Genomic DNA, 24845 nt, shown 5'->3' with positions numbered 1-24845 from the left:
GCATGTATTGCGCGTACATTGCGTACATTACGTGTTGAAGCTGATGGAGCTGTTGGAGCACTTGTAGCTAATGGTCAATTGAAGCATAGGAGCAAAATGTAGTTGGATCTGATGACGTGAATTGTAGCTCTTGGAGCCGGGCGTATATTGGAGAGATCGATATTTTTTTCGATCAAATGATCCTCTTTTTTAATTTGTAGATTTGACTCTAGTATTATTGTAAATGGTTCTTGATTTGACTAGCGTATTATTCCATACGGTGCATGTATATAAGCGAGTCCTAGACAGCAGGACGCTCAGTTTGTTACTGACGTCGGCGGTGTAAGGATCACCTAGTTTGTTTCTTCTGGTGCATAAGTCGTGTCAATTAGCTGTTCTTGAGACCTCGATGGCATCTTTACCGTCTTAACGTCGAACTCGGAGGTTGTACCATCGTCTACGGAAACCTTGACGACAGCTACGATGGAGAAGGTGCAGATCCCGTTGGCAACGACGGCGTCAACATTGGAGGAGATTTCAACAGATGTGATACCACCATCATCCAAAGTTTCATCGTCAGCAATGGATTCTTCAACTAATGAAGAGCGTACATTGCGTCAGTGCAAATACTGTGACGCATCATTTACTATCACCTCAAATGCTCGCAGACATGAAAGAAGCAGTTGTTCTAATAATGTTAAAAGAATACAATTTCAATGCAATAAGTGCAAAAAACTAATTTCACGTCTTGATAGCTTACATCTTCATTATAAAAATTGCTCCGAGAAAGTTAAGTGTGAGTATAATTAACATGGTTCTTGTTTTGACTCATGTGTTGTACCGGCTAATGAGACTATATAAGTGATATGAACTTCAGTCCGTCTCTGGCTGCGGTGATGATGACTGGATCGGATAGACATTTAAAGTCATGTAAAAGGCTTAGTCCGTACAATAAGAAGACTGTTTGAATCGAGGAATCCACAAGACTTTAGTACTTTGTCTGTGTTTTTTATGTACTTGTAGTAGTGTAGTATGTATGTAATAAAAGTATTTTTTAAAAGAACTTGCTGTGTTTTTATTATCTCAAACCTGTCGCTTTTGTGGTATTTTTTAAAATTAAAGTTGTTTGGTATCGGTCAGGGGTCGAACCAAGGACGGGAATCGATCTAATCAATCATTACTTTAATGAGTGAATTATTTAATGAATTTTGAACTTTTTCCCGAATCTCTAGCATTAGAATTACGGATTTTCAAGATGGCGTCCAAATTTCAAGATGGCGTGTGTCACAGTAATAAATGATTACTGCACTGTAGCGGGTTAGAATAAAATTATCCAGATGGAAATGTACTCTATAATACGAGTACACACACAAGATGGCATACTCCAGCAGGTGGTAGCTCCTGGTAGCATCTACTGAACGTAAAATGTCGGGTTCGTGATGGTCGACAAGGACAAAGTCAAATTTCAAGGTCAAGGGCAAATTTCAAGGTCAAGGCCAAATTTGAAGGTCAAGGTCAAATTTCAAGGTCAAGGTCAAACTTCAAGGTCAAGGTCAAAGTTCAAGGTCAAGGTCAAAGTTCAAGGTCAAGGTCAAAGTTCAAGGTCAAGGTCAAAGTTCAAGGTCAATGTTCAGTGTCAACAGTTGAGGACAATAGTATGGTGACCAGATAATTATACTACATGTTATCGGCACACTCTAGCAGACGAAAACAAGATGGTTGTCTCCAGCGGATGAAGACAAGATGGCGGACATGATGTCATACCAGTTGACGATATACCTTGGTATTGTTGGTGGTAGATCAGTCTAGGTAGCTTTCATGGAGGAAGGATCGACCGTTTACTCTCGCCGGGAATCGAACCAAGGACTAGAGCGGATCGAATCACTATGTAAGTTAATGAGTGATTTTTTTGATGAATTTTGGAATTTTTTTCATTAAAATCGGATAATAAATAAAGATTTTCAAGATGGCGTCCAAATTTCAAGATGGCGTACATGACGTCATACTAGGTGACGATATATATGCTTTAAAAAAAGTGGTGGGAGTCAGTCTGTCTGCAGTCACCATTGAGGAAGGATCGGTCGTCATTTTTATTTTTTTTGCACTCGTCGGGTTCGAACCGAGGACTACGAGCTCCATGTCGTAAAAGTACATTTTTTATTAATAATTTATTAAAATTTTATTATTTAAATTTTTTTATAAATTTTAAAAAAATTTTCATTAAAATCGGATAACAAATAAAAAAGTTAAAGATTGCGACCGTAACGGAAATTGAAACGGTGACGTCATAATTCAAAATGGCGGAAAACAAAATGGTGGAAAGTTCGAGAAAACAAAATGACGTCATCCAAAATGGCGGATCCAAGATGGCGGATCCAAAATGGCCGCCGGGGTCAAGGTCAAGGTCAAGGTCATCCAAGATGGCCGCCGTGACGTCACAATCCAAGATGGCGGTCGGCACCACAGGCACCACAGCCAGAAGCCAGTCCCAGAAGCCCCATTTATATACTACTGAGGTGGTTAAGTCGTGTGATGATTCTTAATATGTTCGTTTTGTTTGTTTCGTGCTCATCATTAGCATAAGTGCTTATGTCTTGGAATTTACCACAGACAATGTTGAACTCCTCTAGTGGGTCCAACTATAAGTACATTCCAAGCAATTGGCTGTACTTGTTTCTGGCAAACGGCTCTGAGTTGTTTCCTGAGCTCTTGGACATCTCCTGAGGTAGGTTGTCCCCGGAGTGTAAGCTCATAAATTATCTCGTCCTTAAGGAGATACTCCGGAGTGATCATGTTTAACTTATTTAAAAACTCTTAGAACCTATAACTCTTACTCTAAGTTGACATGCAATGCACAAAACACTCTTAACTTAAACTTAAATTAACACTTAAACTATTTGGTTGCACCCTGACTCTGCATAATCAGTGGGTCGCGTACTTATAAAACTTTGCATTCCCGCCGACGAAAAGGGTAATGTCCTCTCAGGTGATGAGGCGGGGTGAAGAGGGGGGAGTAGAAGGCTGCGTGCTATCATGCACGCGTAGCAAGATTACAGCTGTCAACAGACGCCGCGGCCCTCGGCCGTCGGGCGATGAGAAAGGGGGGAGGGGTGTCTGTAACCTTGTGTATGTCACGTCTGTTGAAGCGCCGCGGTAAGGCCAGCTGTGGTCCGCTGTGCGACGTCTTGCGTGAAAGTTAGATTAACATTGCTTGTAAGAAACTAAAATTAAAGTTACTTATATTCGCGCTAAAAAAAATTTAAGATTCCCGCTCAAATATTTATATAAAAAAATCAAATATCTAAAAATTCAAATTACTATATGTTATTTTTACTGGGATTGTTTAGAGACGAAATCACACACTAATAAACTAGAAACCCCAGCTCTGCTACCATTTTTGTAGCAAGGTTCAAAAGATGCTAACTCCTATTATTTTTGTAGCAGAAAACCACGGTCTGATTACCATCTTTGCCTTGCTGGGTGGATCTGTAGGTTTCACCAGTTTATTAGAAATGAACAAAAACAAGGTGTGATTCCGTCTGAAATATAATTACTCCATGTTGAGGAAACTTATAACAGATACAAGAAAATATTAACGTACAATATTAATTACATTCTTAAACAGCTCTCAGGTATATCCAGAAAAAAAATTATTGGCTGGCCGTACATGGAATTATCAAGAGTTTCATTTACTAAAAATACATAAACCAATAAAAAAGATACAAAATATGTTTAAACGATCCCAGGATATATTCTTAACGTCCAGAGATTATGTTTATCTAATTAACTGCATCTGACGACGTAATTTAAAGAAAGTTCAGAAAAGGCTCAAAAGATACAGAAGCACCGGAGGTTGGGGCTTCGTTTCCCGGAGATCACGCGGGTACATGATGCCAGGGCGCTTGTGTCCTGTTGTGGAAGGGAGATGAAAATGCCAATTCGGCGTCCGGCTCTCGGACCCTGTCTGGAACAGTCCAAATCAAAACTGATCAGAACTTGGTCCCAGACAGTATACGGGGCAGAAAATGCCCGGAAATGTTAAAAGGAAGTTGGGGAAAGTCGCGGATCGTCACTCACCAGACAGGGGAGGTGACTTCGATTTACCGATGCGTCGACCACCAGGAACTGGAACACGCGAATGCGCGGGTGGACGCGGATGTTTTCTTCATTTCAAAAAAAAATTTAAAAGAAAAAATAACTATTACTCTTGTACTAAGCAGACGGACTAAACTACTTGAAAAAGATTATAGGGATAGCATCCCTGATTTAGGCGACTACATAGTCGGTTGCGGCCGGATGGAAGTCTTGCAGTGTCTCGTCGACTCGCCGATAATCAAAAGGTCCGTCTGCAGTCGCGGCGCGAAGTGTCTCGCGGAGAACCGCGTCTCGTAATTAAAAGTAACTTTTCTATCAATAGTGGAGGGGGGGGGGGGGGGTTCTGGGCTTCCGGACCGAAAGGTTCCAAAGTTCCACGAGTGGGCATCATAAAAAAAACTCTGACTGATGTCTCGAGGTTGGTAGCACTGGCCGACTTTAGCGCTACCTATTGAGAGGTGTCTGAAATAGAAAGAATCGGCTCGCCTCAGGCGTCTGCTTTACCAAGGGAATAAAGGGCGCATTCTAGTGCTGCGCTCTGGCGGCCTACCGGGTAAGTTGGCTGGGCGGTTAGCGAGTTCGCCGCTAGATATCGTGGGCGGTCCATCTTGGCACACACATTTTTTATGCGATTTGTCCATGATGCTGGCCAACACTTGGTGGGGTTAACGGCAGGGCAATGCTCCGAAGGTGAATTCTCAGAACTGCGAGGAGGAGGGTGGAGTAAGGGGGGGGGGGGGGGCAGAAAACGCAACGATGCTGGGAACAAGCATCCATGACGTGCTCTTCGAGGAGAGAACCTAATACGTATTCGTGACGGTAAAGGCTATGGTCAGCTCGTCTCTGAGAAATGGTAACAGCTCGTCCAGAGCTGCTGTATGCAGTTTTAGTCATGAAGTGAAGAAACGTTACAGGCCTGAGACGTGCGTGTAAGCGAGAGAAATTTTAAACTGGCTGCCAGCAAAGTATTAGATCTGCAAAATATCAGATACGTCTCTGGGAAAGGTGCTTCAGACTACTGGCACTAAGTTTAACTTAGGGGAGGTACACTAGCCTAACAAAGAGTAAATCATCCAAAGTAACCAAATTATATAAATAAAAATTTCCAAAAATAATTTAAAATTAAATAAAATTTAAAAAAAGTGCCGAAATTCCTATTTTCAGGCACATGACGATTCTAATGCCCCACTCCAGGTCAGGGGACCTATCATTTCACCAGCCCCAAATGTTCGCGACCCCAATTTACTGGCCTCCAATACGACACCCATAGTGGAGTTTCCCAAGGACACCATGGAGGAAACAGACTCTATTGTATGCCCTCGCCAAACCCACCACTCACCCGAACTACTCGGTGATTCAGATGACCCAGAGGGGGTTATCATAGTTCCAATAAATGAGGAAGAAGTTGGAGGTGGGGCCCAGTCCACTAGTGTTGACCCTGAGCAGGATGATACGAATTCCCCATGGTACCCCGCCGTTCCACCCGACAACGTAGGGCCGCAGTCTGTCTTCAGTACTTCCCATGGCCAGGTGATTTTACTCAGCAGATGATCCCTACTCATGCCCCAAGCATCTCGATCAGTGATACCGAGAATACCGAGTGCCTCGTTATGTAGTGCGTGTGATCAAGGTGTCAATAGGCAAAAGAGCTTTGAGAAGGGGGGGGGGGTATTTGATGTCGCCCGAAATGCTCCTCCCAGTCGCTTAGGCTGTTGTTGCACATTGCCACATTTTTGCCCCATTGTGCACATGTATGGAAAAGTGTTGATAAAGGGGGGAATTGAACGAAAGGAAAGAGCTGTGGGAACGCAGGCAGGACGCACCAGGAAGAGGGAGTGTTGGGAGAGATAATCTTGCCTGCGGGATTGTCGTATTACCAGTATCGCGCGGATCGCCAAGGACGACAGATCATAAGTGGCGCAGCTGTCGTGGGAGAAGCATAGTGTATTTGGATTTGGGTCGTGAGTCGCGAGACATGTTCGCGGACGGAAGCTTCGGCCGACGCAGGACGTAACCACGGCGAGGAAATTTCTCAGGTTCGCCTTCTCGTTCCACGACGAGAACCTGTGGTACTCTGCGGGACAGTGACACCCAGCGGGACAGTGACGCACCTGCGCTAGGCTTGATCCCACAGGCCACGAGGCTCCAACCCCCTCTACCACCCATCTGGGCAGCCGGGACTTCAACCACCACAGACGGGATCAGCCCCATCGACGTCACACTGTTCAAGAGAAACCTTCACTTTCGGCCGCACAGCAGGACATTTGCATGTGATCAAATGTATTTTAAACATATTATGCCATGCAAATGGCTTGCGACATTAGAAACAGACAAACATTTTGAGTGAAGAATTCATAGAACATTCTTTCTTCTTATATCGTCGAGCATTACTGTTATTTGAGATAATCTTGTCACAATAACGGCATCAATGCTCGATAGCTGTTGACGAATCACTAACCCTTGAAGTCTCCATCGAGGGTGATACATCGTTCCACGTAGTTTCTTCTGCAGGCAGATCTGAAGTCATTAAGCTATCTTTGGCTGGTGGTACCATGACAGTTAAAGCCTCCTGTTGTGTTGTCGTCGATGTTGCAAATGGGAACTGCGCCATCTTCGTCGATGCTGACACCAAGGTTCTCTTAGACGATTATACTATATCCATCGTGTCCGCCGTTAAAGAAGGTATAGATGCCATTAAGTTCACAAGAACAAATAATTACGTGACTTATGCAATAGGTGTGACATACTAGGTGATAGACCACCGCTTCCAGTAACAAACTGACATCCTGCCATCTGGGGACTCGATAATATTCCCGAATCCAGAGGAATAATATGCTAGTCAAAACACGATAATTTACATTAACACTGAATAAAAAAGAACAAGATTTGGAAGTACAATTGACATAAAATATGGGCAAACACAATGCATGCACTGGACATGCAACGTACACACCAAATAAGCATTACACACACCGAACATGTAATTTATACACAGTAAACACACTACACAACTCTGGTTGTACAGTAGACACAATGGATGCCTATTACACACAGTAAACACATTGGATATGCAGTTCACACATTGAATTCACAGTACACACATTACACGCAATGGATGCATAGTTCACACAGTACACCCATTACACGAACAGTACACTCAGTACACACAATGGAGGCACAGCACCAACACATAGAACACACAACACACATTACACACATTGAACGCACATTGAACACACAGTACACACACAGGAGGCGAATTTGACTAAAAGGAATTATATTTGGACAAAAAAGATCTTATCATTTCGATACCATGTAATAAGTAGCAAATGTAATTACAGACTTGAATACATACATTTAACGAAAACAAGGCAAATGCTTACGTACATTAAACTCAGCAGGATGCGATCGACAGTTTGTGATAGGATATAATGCCACCAACAGTCTTTTGGCCCCAACAATTATTTACTCCAAAAGTCAATGGCTCCAAAAGTATTTGTCTGAAAAACATTTTTTACTCCAATAATCTTTAGCTTCAAAAAGTCTTTGCCTCCATAATTTTTTGTCTTCAAAAAGTCGTAGTCTTAGCTGTTATTTGCCTACTAGACTAGGGAGCTACGAAACTACGCGACTACAAGACTACAAGATGACAAGTCTATGAGGCTATATGGCTCTTAACTGTCTATGGTTCCATTCACAGGCGAGAGGTAATGAGGTCCTGTAAAAGAACTTGTTGCAATTAGTATCAATTCTGGCCAACAGATGTCGTCACCTGTTGTGTTGAAGTAAAATTATTTTTTTCATTTATGCTGGATGCAGGATGCTCACTAACGATCGCAAAAGGAGGAAAACTTTGCTTGACATCAAGGTGAAGAAAGATCATCATTTATGATGGTGCTAATCAGATGTCTCAAGCATGGTATTTGACAAAAAAATGGAATTAATTTGTTTGAATTCCACCTGATAAAAAATATTTTTAGTAATAATTTTTGTAGCAAAAATTCACAATATAAATGTTACTCAAATTAAAATTACGTGACTCATAAAGTAAAATTTTTTTCTTGCATTGATAGATTTATCAGAAATAACCAGAAGCTCCAACAGTATATCTGTGGAAGTCCTCGAAATGATTAATAAGGTGCCCACGTAGAATACTTAAAAATTTTGTCAGTAATAATACGGAGCACACAAAGACGCATTTTTTATCCATATTAGCAAATAACAAATAAATAAATATTAAATATAAAAAAAAATTAAAGGTAAAAATTAAAAAACAGATTAATGAAACGTATACAAAAATGAATAGAAATTTACAAATGTACCAGCTTGTATTGGAGCTCTATCCTTGCACCTGAAAAGACAAGTTCACAAACTAGCAGAAGATTTGTATTTTAATTTTTAAATACATAACTGTTATTTATTGTTCATAATTTTTTTAATATTTAAATTTAATTTTAATTTTTTTATTTGCTGATATCATAACACACTTCCTATTCTAGTAGCCAAATAGCAGCTAGGTAGGCCTTATACTCTTTGGAGCCAAATACTTTAAGAGGCAAAACATTTTTTGGATCCATAAACTGTTGGCGCCAAAATACATTTTTTTTTTAGCCATTGGCTTTTGCAGCCAGACTGGTGGAGCCATAGAATGATAGAGTCAAAAACTGTTCGAGGCATTAAATCCTATCATCAATTTTCGATCGCATCCTACTGAGTTGAATGTACTTGAAAATGTACGTCCTTTTCGTTAAATGTCTGTATTCTAATACTGATCAGATCATATCCAACTGATGAGATCTTTTTACACTAACTTCTATTTTCATCTTAATACACTAAATTTTAGTCATATTGGTCTCCTGTGTACGTGTGTACTGTGAGTCCAGTGTATTAACAGTGCGATCAGTGTGTGTACTGTGTGTACTATGCATCCCGTGCATGTACTGTGTGTGCAGTGCGTCTAGTGTGTGTACTATGTGCGTATGCTCTGCGTCCAGTGTGGGTACTGTGTGTACTATGCGTCCAGTGCGTGTACTGTTTGTTTAGTGTGTGTATTGTCTGTACTGAGAAGTCAATGCGTGAACTGTGCGTCCAGTACATGTACTGTATGTACTGTGCCCCCCGAATGTGTATTGTCCATACAGTGTGTGTACTGTATTCAGTGTGTTTAATATGTGTAATGTCCATCCAGTGTGTTTTCTGTGTGTACTGTGTGTCCACTGTGTATTTTGTGTACTGTGTGTACTGTGTATACATTATATGTTCGGTGTGTGCATTTAGTTTTTTTTGTGTACATTTAATGGTATTGCGTGTCTAGTGCATTATTGTACATAAATATTGTACATACATAAATGTGCTAATTTCATTGTTTCAAATTTACTTAATGATGTGTTAATTTTTTTAAATTTTGTTTATACTAGTGTATTAATGTAAATGAATAGTGGTTTGACAAACATTTTATTCGACTGGTTGCGGTAGTATTATATTGAGTCCCCAGATGGCGGGACATTCAGTTTGTTACTGGCTGCGAAGGAGTAAGGATCACCTAACTTGCCACATCTGGTGCTTAGGTCATGTCATTACCTGTTCTTGTGAAATCAATTGCATCTTTATCTTCTTAATCGTTGGCCACGATTAAAATTGTACATTCATCTACGAAAACTCTGGCGTCAGCGTCGACGGTAATGGTGCAATTCCCAATTACAAGTTCGACGACCACACTAGAGGAGGTTTCATCAGTCATGGTACTACCAACAGAAGAGAACTTAATTACTTCAATGCTGGCTGCAAATGAAACCCAGATAAACGATGTTTCGCCCTTGATGTATACTTCAATAGATGTTGATTCGTCAAAAGCTATCGAGCATCGAAGCCGTCATTGTGACAAGATTTTCTCAAGCAACAGTAATTCTTGACAGCACGAGAAGTGACTATGTACTAAGAATCCTACTAGCAAAATGTTTGGTTGTAACCAATGTGGCAAGTAATTTTCAAGGCATGATAATTTGAAAAGACACATGAAGATATGCAAAGGACCTGCTGCGTGGCACTAAGTAAAGGTTTCGCTACAAAAGTGATTGATTGATTGGCATATAAAAATACACCAGAAAATGGTAAAACTGCAGCCATATCATCTGGTTTGTGTCTTAAAGGTTCGTCTTCATCAAACAAACATCCTTGCAGCTACTGTGATATGAATTTCGCGTATTCCCATGTTTCACGAACACATGATAGGAGCAAACTTAGACTTTCTCGTACGAAGTTTTGCTTTGATAAGGAAATGTTTGGTTTACACATTTTGACAGTATGCAAAGGAATACGAAAAAAAAATTAAGATGAAGTCTGTGTGCATACTGGTGAACTACCTTAAGACATTTCAACACCTCGCTTCGGATTGGAGAATCGTATGCATAAAAGCACAGAAAGAGATCTTCAGCAAACGAATATGATGAACCCTGGACATGAATCTACGCCTTATACTGTGCTCGGTGCAGTACAGATAAATGATAACACACTCCACTTGGCGAAATATGCATTTCGTGGAGCGTAGAAAGACTACTATTTTCTTAATACGTTTAGTGAGTCGAAATACATTTTTACTTTTCTTGATTATATCAGGCAGATCATTAAAATGTATGTTATTGATGAAGTAGCTACAAACGGACTCTTTAAAATATAACTTTTGGTTAGACTTTGTATATGACAAACCATGTCTACCCGAGGACAATTTAAAGAAAAGTGCATTAAAGAATGTGAATAATCTCCTTTACAATTCCAACTATGTGAAACAGTCTCATAAACACAGTATCGATAAACTTTGTCGGGAAGAAAAAGACTATGTAGGCAAGGGATCTGGCTCGTCTCTGTCTTCAGTAAACCGATTGGAGCTAAGAATTTGTCAGTTCAAGCCGATGTAGAAATAAATGTAACTGAATTGCTAACTTCAGCAAGTGATCCTGTAGTATAAAAGGATTAATTTAATAAATGTTATTTGTAAGTATATATATATATATATATATATATATTCTAACCTATCACTTTTATGTCACATTGATGAGGTATTTAATTTTATTTATTTGTTTTTGCATTGACCAATAATTGAAACTAGCACAGGACTAAACAATATAATCGATGTTATATTAAAAGAAAATTTAATAATATAATTTTTCCCGAATATATTGACTGGATCAAGTATCGAAAAAAGAACAATAATCGATCGAATTTATTAGTATATTGATAATAAATTTATTAATAAATTATGGAATTTTTCCCGAATCTCTAGCATTAAAATTACGGATTTTTAAGATGGCTGACATAACGATATTTTCAAAAGTTGTGACTTATTACAAGATGGCGGTTCTGTGTCGAACAGGTGGTGCTATTATTACTTAAAATTAAATAAATTATAGGCCCGAATATGCATGTTATTTTTGTATATAGGTACCTTATTTGAATCTCAGTCTGGTAAATGTCTCGATGGCCGTGCGGTTGAAGGCATATGTTTTCCAACCAAGAGGTCAGAGCTGCGATGGTTTGAATCACAGCGCTTCCAATGTATTTTGCATAAAAAATTAAGTTAAATATGTCGATAAGGACCTTAATAATTCTGATAGGTAATGGAACATCGCCCTAATGTGATGAGACAGGGCGACGCTGGCGCTCTCTAGGAACAAATAGCAGAAACAAAGTCAACTGTAATAAAGATGGCGGCCTCCAGCGGAACAGAAAATAAAATTGATATAGCGGCTGTGACGAAAATTTCATCATGAGTGAGTGATGCACTCGATTTAAATACGGCGGATCCAATATGGCGGATCCAAGATGGCGGATCCAATATGGTTACTGGGGTAAAGGTCAAACGCAAAGGTCAAGGTCAAAGGTCAAGGTGACGCTCATCCAAGATGGCCGCCATAACATGAGAGCAATCGGCCGGCTCCATAGCACCGGCACCACATCCTGAACCCTGTCCCCGGAGGAACCAAAACATACTACTCATCTCCTTTAATTCATCTCTCACCAGACATCCTGTACATGTTGACGGAACTATTCATGTCGATCCTAGGTACACTAAAGTATTCTATTAAGTCAAGAAGAATTGTGACTAATGCAAAGCGAGTATCCTCTAAGGTACTGTTTTCCCCCCAATGTAGATAAAGAAAACTTATTACAGTTTTCTATGAATATAATTTGACATTTCATTTGGTAGATTAAATATTTATTGAATTATTTTATTTTGATATCTTAAACCCCGCGTGACATTTTAGTGGTGAATTGAATTTAATATTATTTTTATTTTAGTTCAATATTTGTAAACCCACCGTGTTACAATATTCTAGAAATCACCTGAATCTTCGGTGGAATTACAAATTTAGGATTTTAAGTTAACATAAAATTTAAGTCTCTTCAGATAGTTTTAAAATGCGTTTTCAAGCACCAAAATATATATAAATCCAGAGGAAAAAGCTCTTCCTTCTTTAAAAGGGTTATTCCATACCCCCTCTATTAAAACCCTTGAAAAGAGTGCTTTATAAATTATATTTATAGTTCTGCCCACCTAGTCTATAATCCTGGCTACACTATTTTACGCACTTTCGTCTTTTCATGTTTTGGAATCTCTAAAATTCTTTTTTCTTGATTGTTTCTTGCAATGGGGATGATTGATTCAAGATTGCTCTGTAATGAGCGATGGTGTATGTCGAAAATATCATCTTTAATCAAGGCATTTCTAAAAATGAAATTCTTCATCGTCTTGAAGCTTCCTTTCTAAGTGTCCATTTATTTTACAAAGTTTAGAAAGTTACTATAAATCGGCTTGAACATATTATCACCTCTCATAGAGGTTCTACTTCCATTGTCATATGGCTTCCTTAATCCTAAAACATTCTTCAACTCAAGTTCATTCTCGAGTTAAGGATATCTATAAACACTTTCACGCTCAATACAAAGACAAGTTTCATTATACAGCACACTCTTCTTTAGTAACGTAGCTCCATCGTTGTCCTCTTTACAAGTCTCTCCATGTCGTTTTAAGCTCTCTCTCCACTTAAACGAAATACTTCACCGATCTTAATTTAATATTTTCCACAGTCTTATTCTCGTGGTGTCTAGGATTTTTTTTCAATGAAAACCTTTTGCAGCAACGACTACTTTGGTGTTCTTAGGAAGTTTGTTTGGGGGGAGGGCGCACGCAGGCATGCAGGCACAAACGCTTAGAAATTTATAAGAAGCAAACTTCTTATCCCTAACTATGATCCCGCAAAAATTATGTTTGTTACCACCCTTGTGCCCCCATTTATAGAGATCCACCCTTGTAGTTGATGTTTCGATACCACTGTAAGCATACATATGGAATACATATCATCTTAAACGATTTATGACATATGAATGTTCATACTTTCTACTGAAATAATATTCTTATATATGCATGTATTTAAAACATTCACCAGTATTTGATTTCCCATCTAAAAGTTACATGGTCATAGTAGTTTAACTTTTCACTAAAGTAGGTATATTATGTAATGTCACAGTGAGTGTTCTAGCTATAAAACTTTAAAAACTTTTATAGGTCCAACTTAGATCATTTTGTTCTAAAAGCGTTTTATGTTTTGAGTGGGATGCAGGATGCTCTCTCACGGTCGCAAGAGGGGTGCTTAGCAATGCCATTATTTGTGTGTAGTCTCTCTTGTATGGCAGTATTTCTAAGCGTTACTAATTAATATTAATCGACTGAGAAATATCATTATTTTTATTGCCGCCTAATTAATTTATTGTAAGTGCTATTCTGATAACAAGCCAAAAAATATTTATAACCAAATGGCGTGTATTCGCTCAATGAATGAACTATTTTTTTGACATATAGGAAGATATAATTTTAGGAAACAAACTAAATATTCACTTCAAAGGTAAACGGAGAATTACATGGAAAGAAACAAAACCACAAAATGGTTTATTCTAAAAGGAAATAATTTACTAAATATTTCACTGTAAATAAGGTTTTAGTTATTATAGATATTATGGATCTCTCTCCGTATTGACTCTCTTTTTTTCAATATAATTAAACTCAAATTATATATTTGTTTTAATTTGAATTCATAAATTGTTTTTATAGTCCTCATACACCTAGAAAGTCAGAAGTGATAAATTTGAGCAAGTTTTGTATAGGAGAAAATTTATCTGCAAGCGATTAGCTATCATTCGAGTGATCAATTCTGCTAGAGTGCAAATTTGAAAATGAGCAGGAACACAAGTAAACAAGTGCATAAGTTTGCTATAATGCAAAAATGACACCGAGCGCAACTATTGATAAAGGTTTTACCTGCAAATAATTTTTTCGCTCAAATATTACACACAAAATCGCGTTGGTACTTTTCGCTATCCTCTGATCTTTACACATTTAGTGACTCTTTGATGACTTCATCCCACGACGTATCTTACTGGCTTGAAAGAAGTTTTATTTCAAAAGCAGTGTAATCAAAACAGTTGGCACAAGACAAAATAGACGAGCGAGCCGGGAAGTTTGCGTTCAGAAAGTGATCAGAAATACTACGTATGTAAACCGAAAGGAGGTGGGTCGTATGGAGCTGTTCGGGATTTGTTTGTTCAACGCTTCAAATCCCGTACCGATCATGGGGACTATAGGCTCCCGAACAGTTCGGCTCGTCACTTCAGGAAACACGTGGAAACGCCGCGTTAACCAACTCTTACCCCACCCACACCACCCACCACCAAACTATTAAACACTTACTTCTGCGAATGTGGCACCGGGAAAGATGAAATAACTATGATAACGAATGTTACACAACTAACAGCACTTACAGTGGAACTGACTCGTAATAGTGGCCAGGGACCGAAACCTTAATATGAAATTTAGGGCCAATTGGTACCCAAATACTTGCATGGATGTGTGCCGAATCAGTGCTACTTTAGGCACGATTTTTTTTCTTTTCTAATTTTTACAAAATTTTAAATTTTTTTATAACTTAAATTTTCCTCCTTCGCCCGCTGCTTTCGCCCCCATCCAAACTTGTTCGGTCGAGTGTACCGGCAGGTTAGCTTGTTGAGCAGCATAGTGCTCTCACCGCCGTTTCCCACCAAATTTGCTGGGTCTAGCCGACTACAGGGCTATCATCAGCAACGGTATCCACTGGCCGTCGCGTTTCGTCACGAGTTTAGCGCTACGCGTGACGAAAGTAGCCGCCCTAAGCTTCCCATGGTCGCCTCCACCCCTTCTCGGAGGTGTGCTGAAGTTTGCGGTCTCTAACACGTTTTGGTGTCCTTTTTTCAAGCTCCGCCGCACGTCCCGACGTCTGACCAGCGAAGTCTCCCAGGGCAGGTCATCCACCGGACATACCCCCCACCCCATCCTGGTCCACAGCGGTCATCGGCCAGCCACGGCAATGACCCCTCTCAAGGCCAAAATCCCCCCCCCCCCCACTTGCAAAATGGCGGCCATCAAGTGCCGCGATGGTCTCTGCGAGACTCCGATCTGCATGCCCACACCATCTATCGGCGAAAGGACGAACCAGCTGAGAGCGAGAGCGCACTACTGACCACCCTATCCCCACCAGGAGAAACAGTCGACCTCACACTCAGTCGATAGGTCGCTGGAGCCCTTTTTTTTTCTTTCGGAGCCCTTCGGAGCACTTCGGGTTTCCCGATCCCCTCCTCCAGAGGAACAGACGACCGGACTTAAGTTTAAGTTAGCGTCCCGGCGCCATCTCAGGGATTTTGAGGGCAGCTCTCGTCCAGCGCGCATCTTTGCAACAGGTCGCAGTAACGACCAGCAGCTATCGTGATCCGTTTTCGGCAATAATGTAGTTGCTTCTGAGCCAGGCCATGTCGCCTAGATTTTTTTTAGTTTTTCTTAGTAGCTGCCCAAATAGTTAAGTTTAACTTTAGTTTTTTTTGGTTTTCGCCATAACTATTTCTTCTATGGCTACCGCGAGCTCCCGCGCCGCGCATGCCCGGATCACCCCCAGGGACAGCCACTATCTACTTCACCCTGCCAGCTAAGGTAAGCTGCACTTCGTCCCACACAAACCTGTTAGGTTGCCTTTTTTTTTTGGGCTTAACTTCGCCCGTCATAAACTGCCTGCTAACCAAGCTAATCCAGGTGGATTATTGGTTACAGGCAGGGTTCCAGAATCCCAGAGGGTTCCAGAATCCCAGAGTACTTCAAGGACCCCAGACCAGTTCAAGATGGCGGCCCAGTTCCGGCGCCACATTTTGCACCTCAACATGTAACTCGTGAGCCTCTATAACGGAGTCTCCCTCCATCTTTCGGCACCCCTCAAAAAGAAGTGAAGAACAGTTTATAACTCCGCCAGTTTTAGGACGTTTTCCATATTATTATAAAATATTGTATTTTAAACACATATATTTGTTTTATGAGCCCGCGAGCTCAATGTTCCTAAACAGTTGAACTTAGCATAGTATTAAATGGTGTTCCCCCCCCCCCCGGCTCCTCTTTCGTCTTTTTTTTATTCGTTAGTTACTCAATGTAATGTATCAAAAATAAGAATCTGACATTGTTAGCAGTTTTGTTTGTAATGGCTGTAATGCCGTAAGATATTTTCTAATGTAAGAAACCTATCAATGAAAAGATACTAAACTACTAATCAACAGTAAAAGCCTCTAATGAAACCAAACAATACGAGTGTTTTCATTTGCTGCTACTTGAAACCACAATCCACGTAACCTTTCCTACTGTCAGGGAGGTTAATTTTAAATTGTGTTTGTAAGTGGGCTGTGCCCCTCTGGCAAGTTCTTTTAGATAATTAGCCTGACGCTTCCACCGGACATTTATTATCAATAATTATGGTTTTGTTTTGAGCACAGCACCACGGTTACAGATGCACGACAATTCAATGCAGACTAGCATCTAGGCGCATGTGAGAAATCTTAGAAATGTGGGTCTGCAATATTTTGTGGATTCACGAGTTGGAAGCCAAATTTCTAAACTATCTAGAAATAAATAATGTCAAGGAAAAATTTAAACATGAACACTCACCTACCTGTTATGCAAATCCTCATGAATCATTTGACTCACTTTCACATTACTGCTTTAAAATTCTTTTTCGTGATCTTTCACACCAAAGTGCCTGTGTATAGCATAGCTTCATAATAATGTGAATATTCGTTGTATCATAATATATGCAGATAATTTATTATTCGTAAAACACCCAAATACATTTAAAATGTATCTCTACATTTAAATAAAACTGCACTAAATTATTCAATATTAAATAAATGGAGAAAATTTATGACATTGAAAATATAATATATTGGTACACTGCATACACAATCAATTCCAGTTTGTATTATTCTTTGTCCAAATATTCTTCAGGTAGTTTTCTTGTTTTGATTATTGATGAGAGAATTGTTGTAGAAAACTTAGGTGTACGAGGACGGGCAGGATCAGTGAAATTCACATAGAACAATCCAAATCTTGTCCTAAAATAAAAAAAACACACATATTTCACTCCAAATATAGAACTTAATATTTGCAATTCAAATTTATAGTGTTTACTCTTGAAAAATATTCCCTTTCTGGTGAGAAACAAAAGTTTACTTCATCAACTCATGACTTTCTTACTGTAAACTTAGAATACAAAATTTCAAACAATATGCAGGGACTGAATTATCACTTTTTTCTGATAGAATAAATAGTAAAATAATAAATGTATTTATGGCAAGAGAAAGAAGAATCAATAATATGTCGACTGACTGTAATATTTCTTTTAAATATATACTTACGAGTATGTGAACCACTCGAACGTGTCAACGAAAGCCCACGTGGTGTGGCCAATCACGTTCACGTTATCCAAGTGTATTGCATCCAAAACTGCAGCATAGTAGTTCTGTAAGAAAGAGTAAATAGGTTATTAACTGAGCTTTTGAATCGACAGTGACATCATAAAATAGTCTCAGTCACATTTATCACTAAGTTATTATGGGCCCAAGTTATGTACTAATGGGGCTCTGAGCACACAGGCTTCAGGATGATTGATTATTGTTTACATTGTGACGGTACAGCGGCCATTTTTAGTGTCAACTTACCACAACATTCTCAAAGATGACACAAAATTACTTAATATTTCTAAAATTTCCATTTTTCGAGGGAAAAATTGCCGATTTGAGGGAAAATTTCCTTATTAGGCCTCAAAATTGCCACTTGCTTGAAATTTCCCCAAAATTGCTTAAATTCCCCATTGACAAGCCGCTCGAAGCCGCACCATGTCAAAAAGATGCAATGGCCTTCATTTTGCATTCTAGAATGTTGCAAGTTTCGTTGTGGTCGCCATCTTGAAAAACAGTAAATATTATCAGATATTAATGGAAAAATTTAAATTAAAAAACATTATCAACCAAATTTAATAAAATAATATTTGAAAACACTTCCACATTTCGTTACGGTCACCAAGGATTCAAGAAAATGTTGCAAATTATGTCACGCATATCATCTTGGACGTGTATGACATCTTCATTGCAGTTAATTTACAGCCGCGATCTTGGATTCTAGATTTTTGCACTATTTGTTAGGGCCACCATATTGAAAATATGTAATTGTTATCAAATTTTAATAGGAAAAAGCACATTTATGAAAATTTTTAGTAATCAAATTTTAATAAAATATTATTCCAAAACTAACTAAAATCCTCAGTTCAAAACTTGTAAGGATAAAAAATAAAAATGGTTGCGACCGATTCTTCCTCTATGGAATCCGTCGGCAAAAAGTCATCCAGCTACTAATGCCAGGATATTTATATCGCCACCTAGTATTACATAATGTCCGCTGTCTTGTTTTCGCCTGCTGGAGGCCACCAATTTGTTTTCGTCTGCTGGAGGCCACGAAATTGTTTTCGTCCTTTATAGTGCGCTGCCACCATGTATAGTAAAATTTTTACCCACTAGAGAGCAGAATTAATATATTATTACTACGAGGCCAAACATCTTGAAATTTGGATCCCATTTTAAAAATACAAAATTATTTACTTAAAAAATCGGAAAAAATTATACTATTAAATTTCTTTTAATATAATATATATTCTATTGTTTACTCCTGTGCTAGTTTCAATTCTTGGTCAATGCAAAAATAAATAAATAAAATTAAATACCTCATCAATGTGACATAAAAGTGAGAGGTTAGAATATATATATATATATATATATATATATATATATATATATACTTACAAATAACATTTATTAAATTAATCCTTTTATACTACAGGATCACTTGCTGAAGTTAGCAATTCAATTACATTTATTTCTACATCGGCTTGAACTGACAAATTCTTAGCTCCAATCGGTTTACTGAAGACAGAGACGAGCCAGATCTCTTGCCTACATAGTCTTTTTCTTCCCGACAAAGTTTATCGATACTGTGTTTATGAGACTGTTTCACATAGTTGGAATTGTAAAGGAGATTATTCACATTCTTTAATGCACTTTTCTTTAAATTGTCCTCGGGTAGACATGGTTTGTCATATACAAAGTCTAACCAAAAGTTATATTTTAAAGAGTCCGTTTGTAGCTACTTCATCAATAACATACATTTTAATGATCTGCCTGATATAATCAAGAAAAGTAAAAATGTATTTCGACTCACTAAACGTATTAAGAAAATAGTAGTCTTTCAACGCTCCACGAAATGCATATTTCGCCAAGTGGAGTGTGTTATCATTTATCTGTACTGCACCGAGCACAGTATAAGGCATAGATTCATGTCCAGGGTTCATCATATTCGTTTGCTGAAGATCTCTTTCTGTGCTTTTATGCATACGATTCTCCAATCCGAAGCGAGGAGTTGAAATGTCTTAAGGTAGTTCATCAGTATGCACACAGACTTCATCTTAATTTTTTTTTTTTTTCGTATTCCTTTGCATACTGTCAATATGTGTAAACCAAACATTTCCTTATCAAAGCAAAACTTCGTACGAGAAAGTCTAAGTTTGCTCCTCTCATGTGTTCATGAAACATGGGAATACGCGAAATTCATATCACAGTAGCTGCAAGGATGTTTGTTTGATGAAGACGAACCTTTAAGACACGAACCAGATGATGTGGCTGCAGATTTACCAATTTCTGGTGTACTTTAATGCCAATCAATCAATCACTGTTGTAGCGAAACCTTTACTTCGTTTCACGCAGCAGGTCCTTTGCATATCTTCACGTGTCTTTTCAAATTATCATGCCTTGCAAATTATTTGCGGCATTGGTTACAACCAAACATTTTGCTAGTAGGATTCTTAGTAAATAGTCACTTCTCGTGCTGTCAAGAATTACTGTTGCTTGAGAAAAACTTGACACAATGACGGATTCGATGCTCGATAGCTTTTGACGAATCAACATCTATTGAAGTATACATCAAGGGCGAAACATCGTATATCTTGGTTTCATTTGCAGCCAGCATTGAAGTAATTAAGTTCTCTTCTGTTGGTAGTACCACGACTGATGAAGCCTCCTCTAGTGTGGTCGTCGAACTTGTAATTGGGAATTGCACCATTACCGTCGACGCTGACGCCAGATTTCTCGTAGATGAATGTACAATTTTAATCTTGTCCGGCGATTAAGAAGATAAATTGCAATTTATTTCACAAGAACAGGTAATGACATGACCTAAACACCAGATGTGGCAAATTAATTAGGTGATCCTTACTCCTTCGCAGCCAGTAACAAACTGAATGTCCCGCTATCTGGGGACTCATTATAATACTACCGCAACCAGTCGAATAAAATGTTTGTCAAACCACTATTCATTTACATTAATACACTAAACAAAACAAAATTTAAGAAAATTAACACATCATTAAGTAAATTTGAAACAATGAAATTAGCACATTTATGTATGTACAATATTTATGTACAATAATGCACTAGACACGCAATACCATGAAAAGTACACAATAAAAACTAAATGTACACACCGAACATATAATGTATACACAGTACACACAGTACACAAAATACACAGTGGACACACAGTACACACAGAAAACACACTGGATTGACATTACACATATTAAACACACTGAATACAGTACACACACTATGGACAGTACACAACTGGGGGCACAGTACATACAGTACATGTACTGGACGCACAGTTCACGCATTGACTTCTCAGTACAGACAGTACACACACTAAACAAACAGTACACGCACTGGACGCATAGTACACACAGTACCCACACTGGACGCAAAGCATACGCACATAGTACACACACTAGACGCACTGCACACACAGTACATGCACGGGATGCATAGTACACACAGTACACACACTGATCGCACTGTTAATACACTGGACTCACAGTACACACGTACACAGGAGACCAATATGACTAAAATTTAGTGTATTAAGATGAAAATAGAAGTTAGTGTAAAAAGATCTCATCAGTTGGATATGATCTGATCAGTATTAGAATACAGACATTTAACGAAATTGACGTACATTTTCAAGTACATTCAACTCAGTAGGATGCGATCGAAAATTTATGATAGGATTTAATGCCTCGAACAGTTTATCATTCTATGGCTCCACCAGTCTGGCTGCAAAAGCCAATGGCTAAAAAAAAAAATGTATTTTGGCGCCAACAGTTTATGGATCCAAAAAATGTTTTGCCTCTTAAAGTATTTGGCTCCAAAGAGTATAAGGCCTACCTAGCTGCTATTTGGCTAGTAGATTAGGAAGTGTGTTATGATATCAGCAAATAAAAAAATTAAAATTAAATTTAAATATTAAAAAAATTATGAACAATAAATAACAGTTATGTATTTAAAAATTAAAATACAAATCTTCTGCTAGTTTGTGAACTTGTCTTTTCAGGTGCAAGGATAGAGCTCCAATACAAGCTGGTACATTTGTAAATTTCTATTCATTTTTGTATACGTTTCATTAATCTGTTTTTTAATTTTTACCTTTAATTTTTTTTTATATTTAATATTTATTTATTTGTTATTTGCTAATATGGATAAAAAATGCGTCTTTGTGTGCTCCGTATTATTACTGACAAAATTTTTAAGTATTCTACGTGGGCACCTTATTAATCATTTCGAGGACTTCCACAGATATACTGTTGGAGCTTCTGGTTATTTCTGATAAATCTATCAATGCAAGAAAAAAATTTTACTTTATGAGTCACGTAATTTTAATTTGAGTAACATTTATATTGTGAATTTTTGCTACAAAAATTATTACTAAAAATATTTTTATCAGGTGGAATTCAAACAAATTAATTCCATTTTTTTTTGTCAAATACCATGCTTGAGACAGCTGATTAGCACTATCATAAATGATGATCTTCCTTCTCCTTGATGTCTAGCAAAGTTTTCATTCTTTTGCGATCGTTAGTGAGCATCCTGCATCCAGCATAAATGAAAAAAATAATTTTTACCTCAACACAACAGGTGACGACATCTGTTGGCCAGAATCGATACTAATTGCAACAAGTTCTTTTACAGATCCTAATTACCTCTCGCCGGTGAATGGAACCATAGACAGTTAAGAGCCATATAGCCTCATAGACTTGTCATCTTGTAGTCTTGTAGTCGCGTAGTTTCGTAGCTCCCTAGTCTAGTAGGCAAATAACAGCTAAGACTAAGACTTTTTGAAGACAAAATATTTTGGAGGCAAAGACTTTTTGAAGCCAAAGATTATTAGAGCAATAAATGTTTTTCAGACAAATACTTTTGGAGCCATTGACTTTTGGTGCAAATAACTGTTGGGACCAAAAGACTGTTGGTGGCATTATATCCTATCACAAACTGTCTTTCGCATCCTGCTGAGTTTAATGTACGTAAGCATTTGCCTTGATTTCGTTAAATGTATGTATTCAAGTCTGTAATTACATATGCTACTGATTACATGGTATCGAAATGATAAGATCTTTTTTTGTCCAAATATAATTCCTTTTAGTCAAATTCGCCTCCTGTGTGTGCACTGTGTGTTTAATGTGCGTCCAATGTGTGTAATGTGTGTGTTGTGTGTAATATGTGTTAGTGCTGTGCCTCCATTGTGTGTACTGAGTGTACTGTTTGTGTAATGGGTGTACTGTGTGAACTATGCATCCATTGCGTGTAATGTGTGTACTGTGCATTCAATGTGTGAACTCAATATCCAGTGTGTGTACTGTGTGTACTGTGTGTACTAGGCATCCATTGTGTCTACTGTACCTCCAGTATGTGTACTGTGTGTACTGTGGCATCCAGAGTTGTGTAGTGTGTTTACTGTCTATACATTACATGTTCGGTGTGTGTATTGCTTATTTGTTGTGTACGTTGCATGTCCAGTGCATGCATTGTGTTTGGCCAAATTGTATGTCAAATGTACTTCCAAATCTTGATCTTTTTTATTCAGTGTATTAATGTAAATTAATCGTGTTTTGACTAGCATATTATTCGTCTGGATTCGAGTATTTAATCGAGTCCCCAGATGGTAGGATGTCAGTTTGTTACTAAATGCGGTGGTGTATCACCTAGTTTGTCACACCTGGTGCTTAAGTCACGTAATTACTTGTTCTTTTGAACTTCTTTAACGTCGGACACGATGGAAATATTATAATCGTCTAAGTGAACCTTGGTGTCAGCATCGACGAAGATGTCGCAGTTCCCATTTGCAACATCGACGACAACACAAGAGGAGGCTTCAAATGTCATGGTACCACCAGCCAAAGATAGCTTAATGACTTCAGTGCTGCCTGCAGAAGAAACTACGTGGAACGATGTATCACACTCGATGGAGACTTCAAGGGTTAGTGATTCGTCAACAGCTATCGAGCATTAATGCCGTTATTGTGACAAGATTATCTCAAATAACAGTAATGCTTCACTCGGGTGTTGTGCCACTGAAGCTCGGCGTGAGTCGCGCTGACACCTAATCGCTCTCACCCGCCTTATCGCGCCTCGGCATGCCAGCTTCCTGTACCCGAGCGACAAACATGTCCTTACTGCGTCGCCTGTTTCAGACTTACGATTTTGACAAAAGTTTGAAAATTTGAAACTTCTAACATTTGAACTTTGCAACTTTCTAAATTTGAAATGATAAATTGGCCCCACGTTGGGCGCCTATTTGACGTTGCTGGGGCTGATCCCGTCTGTGGTGGTTGAAGTCCCGGCTGCTCAGATGGGTGGTAGAGGGGATTGGAGCCTCGTGGCCTGGGGGATCAAGCCTAGCGCAGGTGTGTCACTGTCCCGCTGGGTGTCACTGTCCTGCAGAGTACCACAGGTTCTCGTCGTGGAACGAGAAGGCGAACCTGAGAAGTTTCCTCGCCGTGGTTGGGTCCTGCGTCGGCCGAAGCTTCCGTCCGCGACTCCGCCCACAGCAACACTCTCTATGCTGCTCCCGCTGCAGCTGCGCGACTTGTGATCTGTCGTCTTTGGCGATACTGGCGATACGACAATCCCGCTCGCAAGATTATCTCTCCCCACACTCCCCTCTTCCTGGTACGTTTTGCCAGCGTTCCCACAGCTTTTTCCTTTCGTTCAATTCCCCCCTTTATCAACACTTTTCCACACACGTGCACATTGGGGCAAAGAGGTGGCAATGTGCAACAACGATCTAAGCGACTGGGAGGAGCACTTGGGGCGACGTCAAGTGTTTCATTGATTCGCTTCTGCGTATACCGAGAATTGGTACAACTGCAGCAAAATCATATGTTTCGGGTCTAAAAGGTTCGTCTTTATTAACTAGATATCTTTGCAGCTACTGTGATATGACGTTTGCATATTTCCACGATGCACAAAATATGAGAGGAGCAAATGTGTAAAGTTTT

At 38.9% G+C, this 24845-nt stretch overlaps 1 protein-coding gene across 1 annotated transcript in view; it reads right to left on the bottom strand.

Moving 5' to 3' along the window:
* Nucleotides 1–17214: 17214 nt before the first annotated feature.
* LOC134537929 (myrosinase 1-like) overlaps nucleotides 17215–24845 on the bottom strand; it is a 241491-nt gene continuing 233860 nt past the window's right edge. The window contains exons 10-11 of the mRNA XM_063378905.1: nucleotides 17827–17930; nucleotides 17215–17523 (exon numbers count right to left, since the gene is read on the bottom strand). Coding sequence (XP_063234975.1) covers nucleotides 17391–17523; nucleotides 17827–17930 — 237 coding nt within the window. The 3' untranslated portion in view covers nucleotides 17215–17390. The remainder of the gene's footprint in view (nucleotides 17524–17826; nucleotides 17931–24845) is intronic.

The sequence above is a fragment of the Bacillus rossius genome, chromosome 12 (genome assembly GCF_032445375.1).
Source record: "Bacillus rossius redtenbacheri isolate Brsri chromosome 12, Brsri_v3, whole genome shotgun sequence".
Taxonomy (NCBI): Eukaryota; Metazoa; Arthropoda; class Insecta; order Phasmatodea; family Bacillidae; genus Bacillus; species Bacillus rossius.
This window is presented reverse-complemented; position numbering and strand designations above follow the sequence as displayed.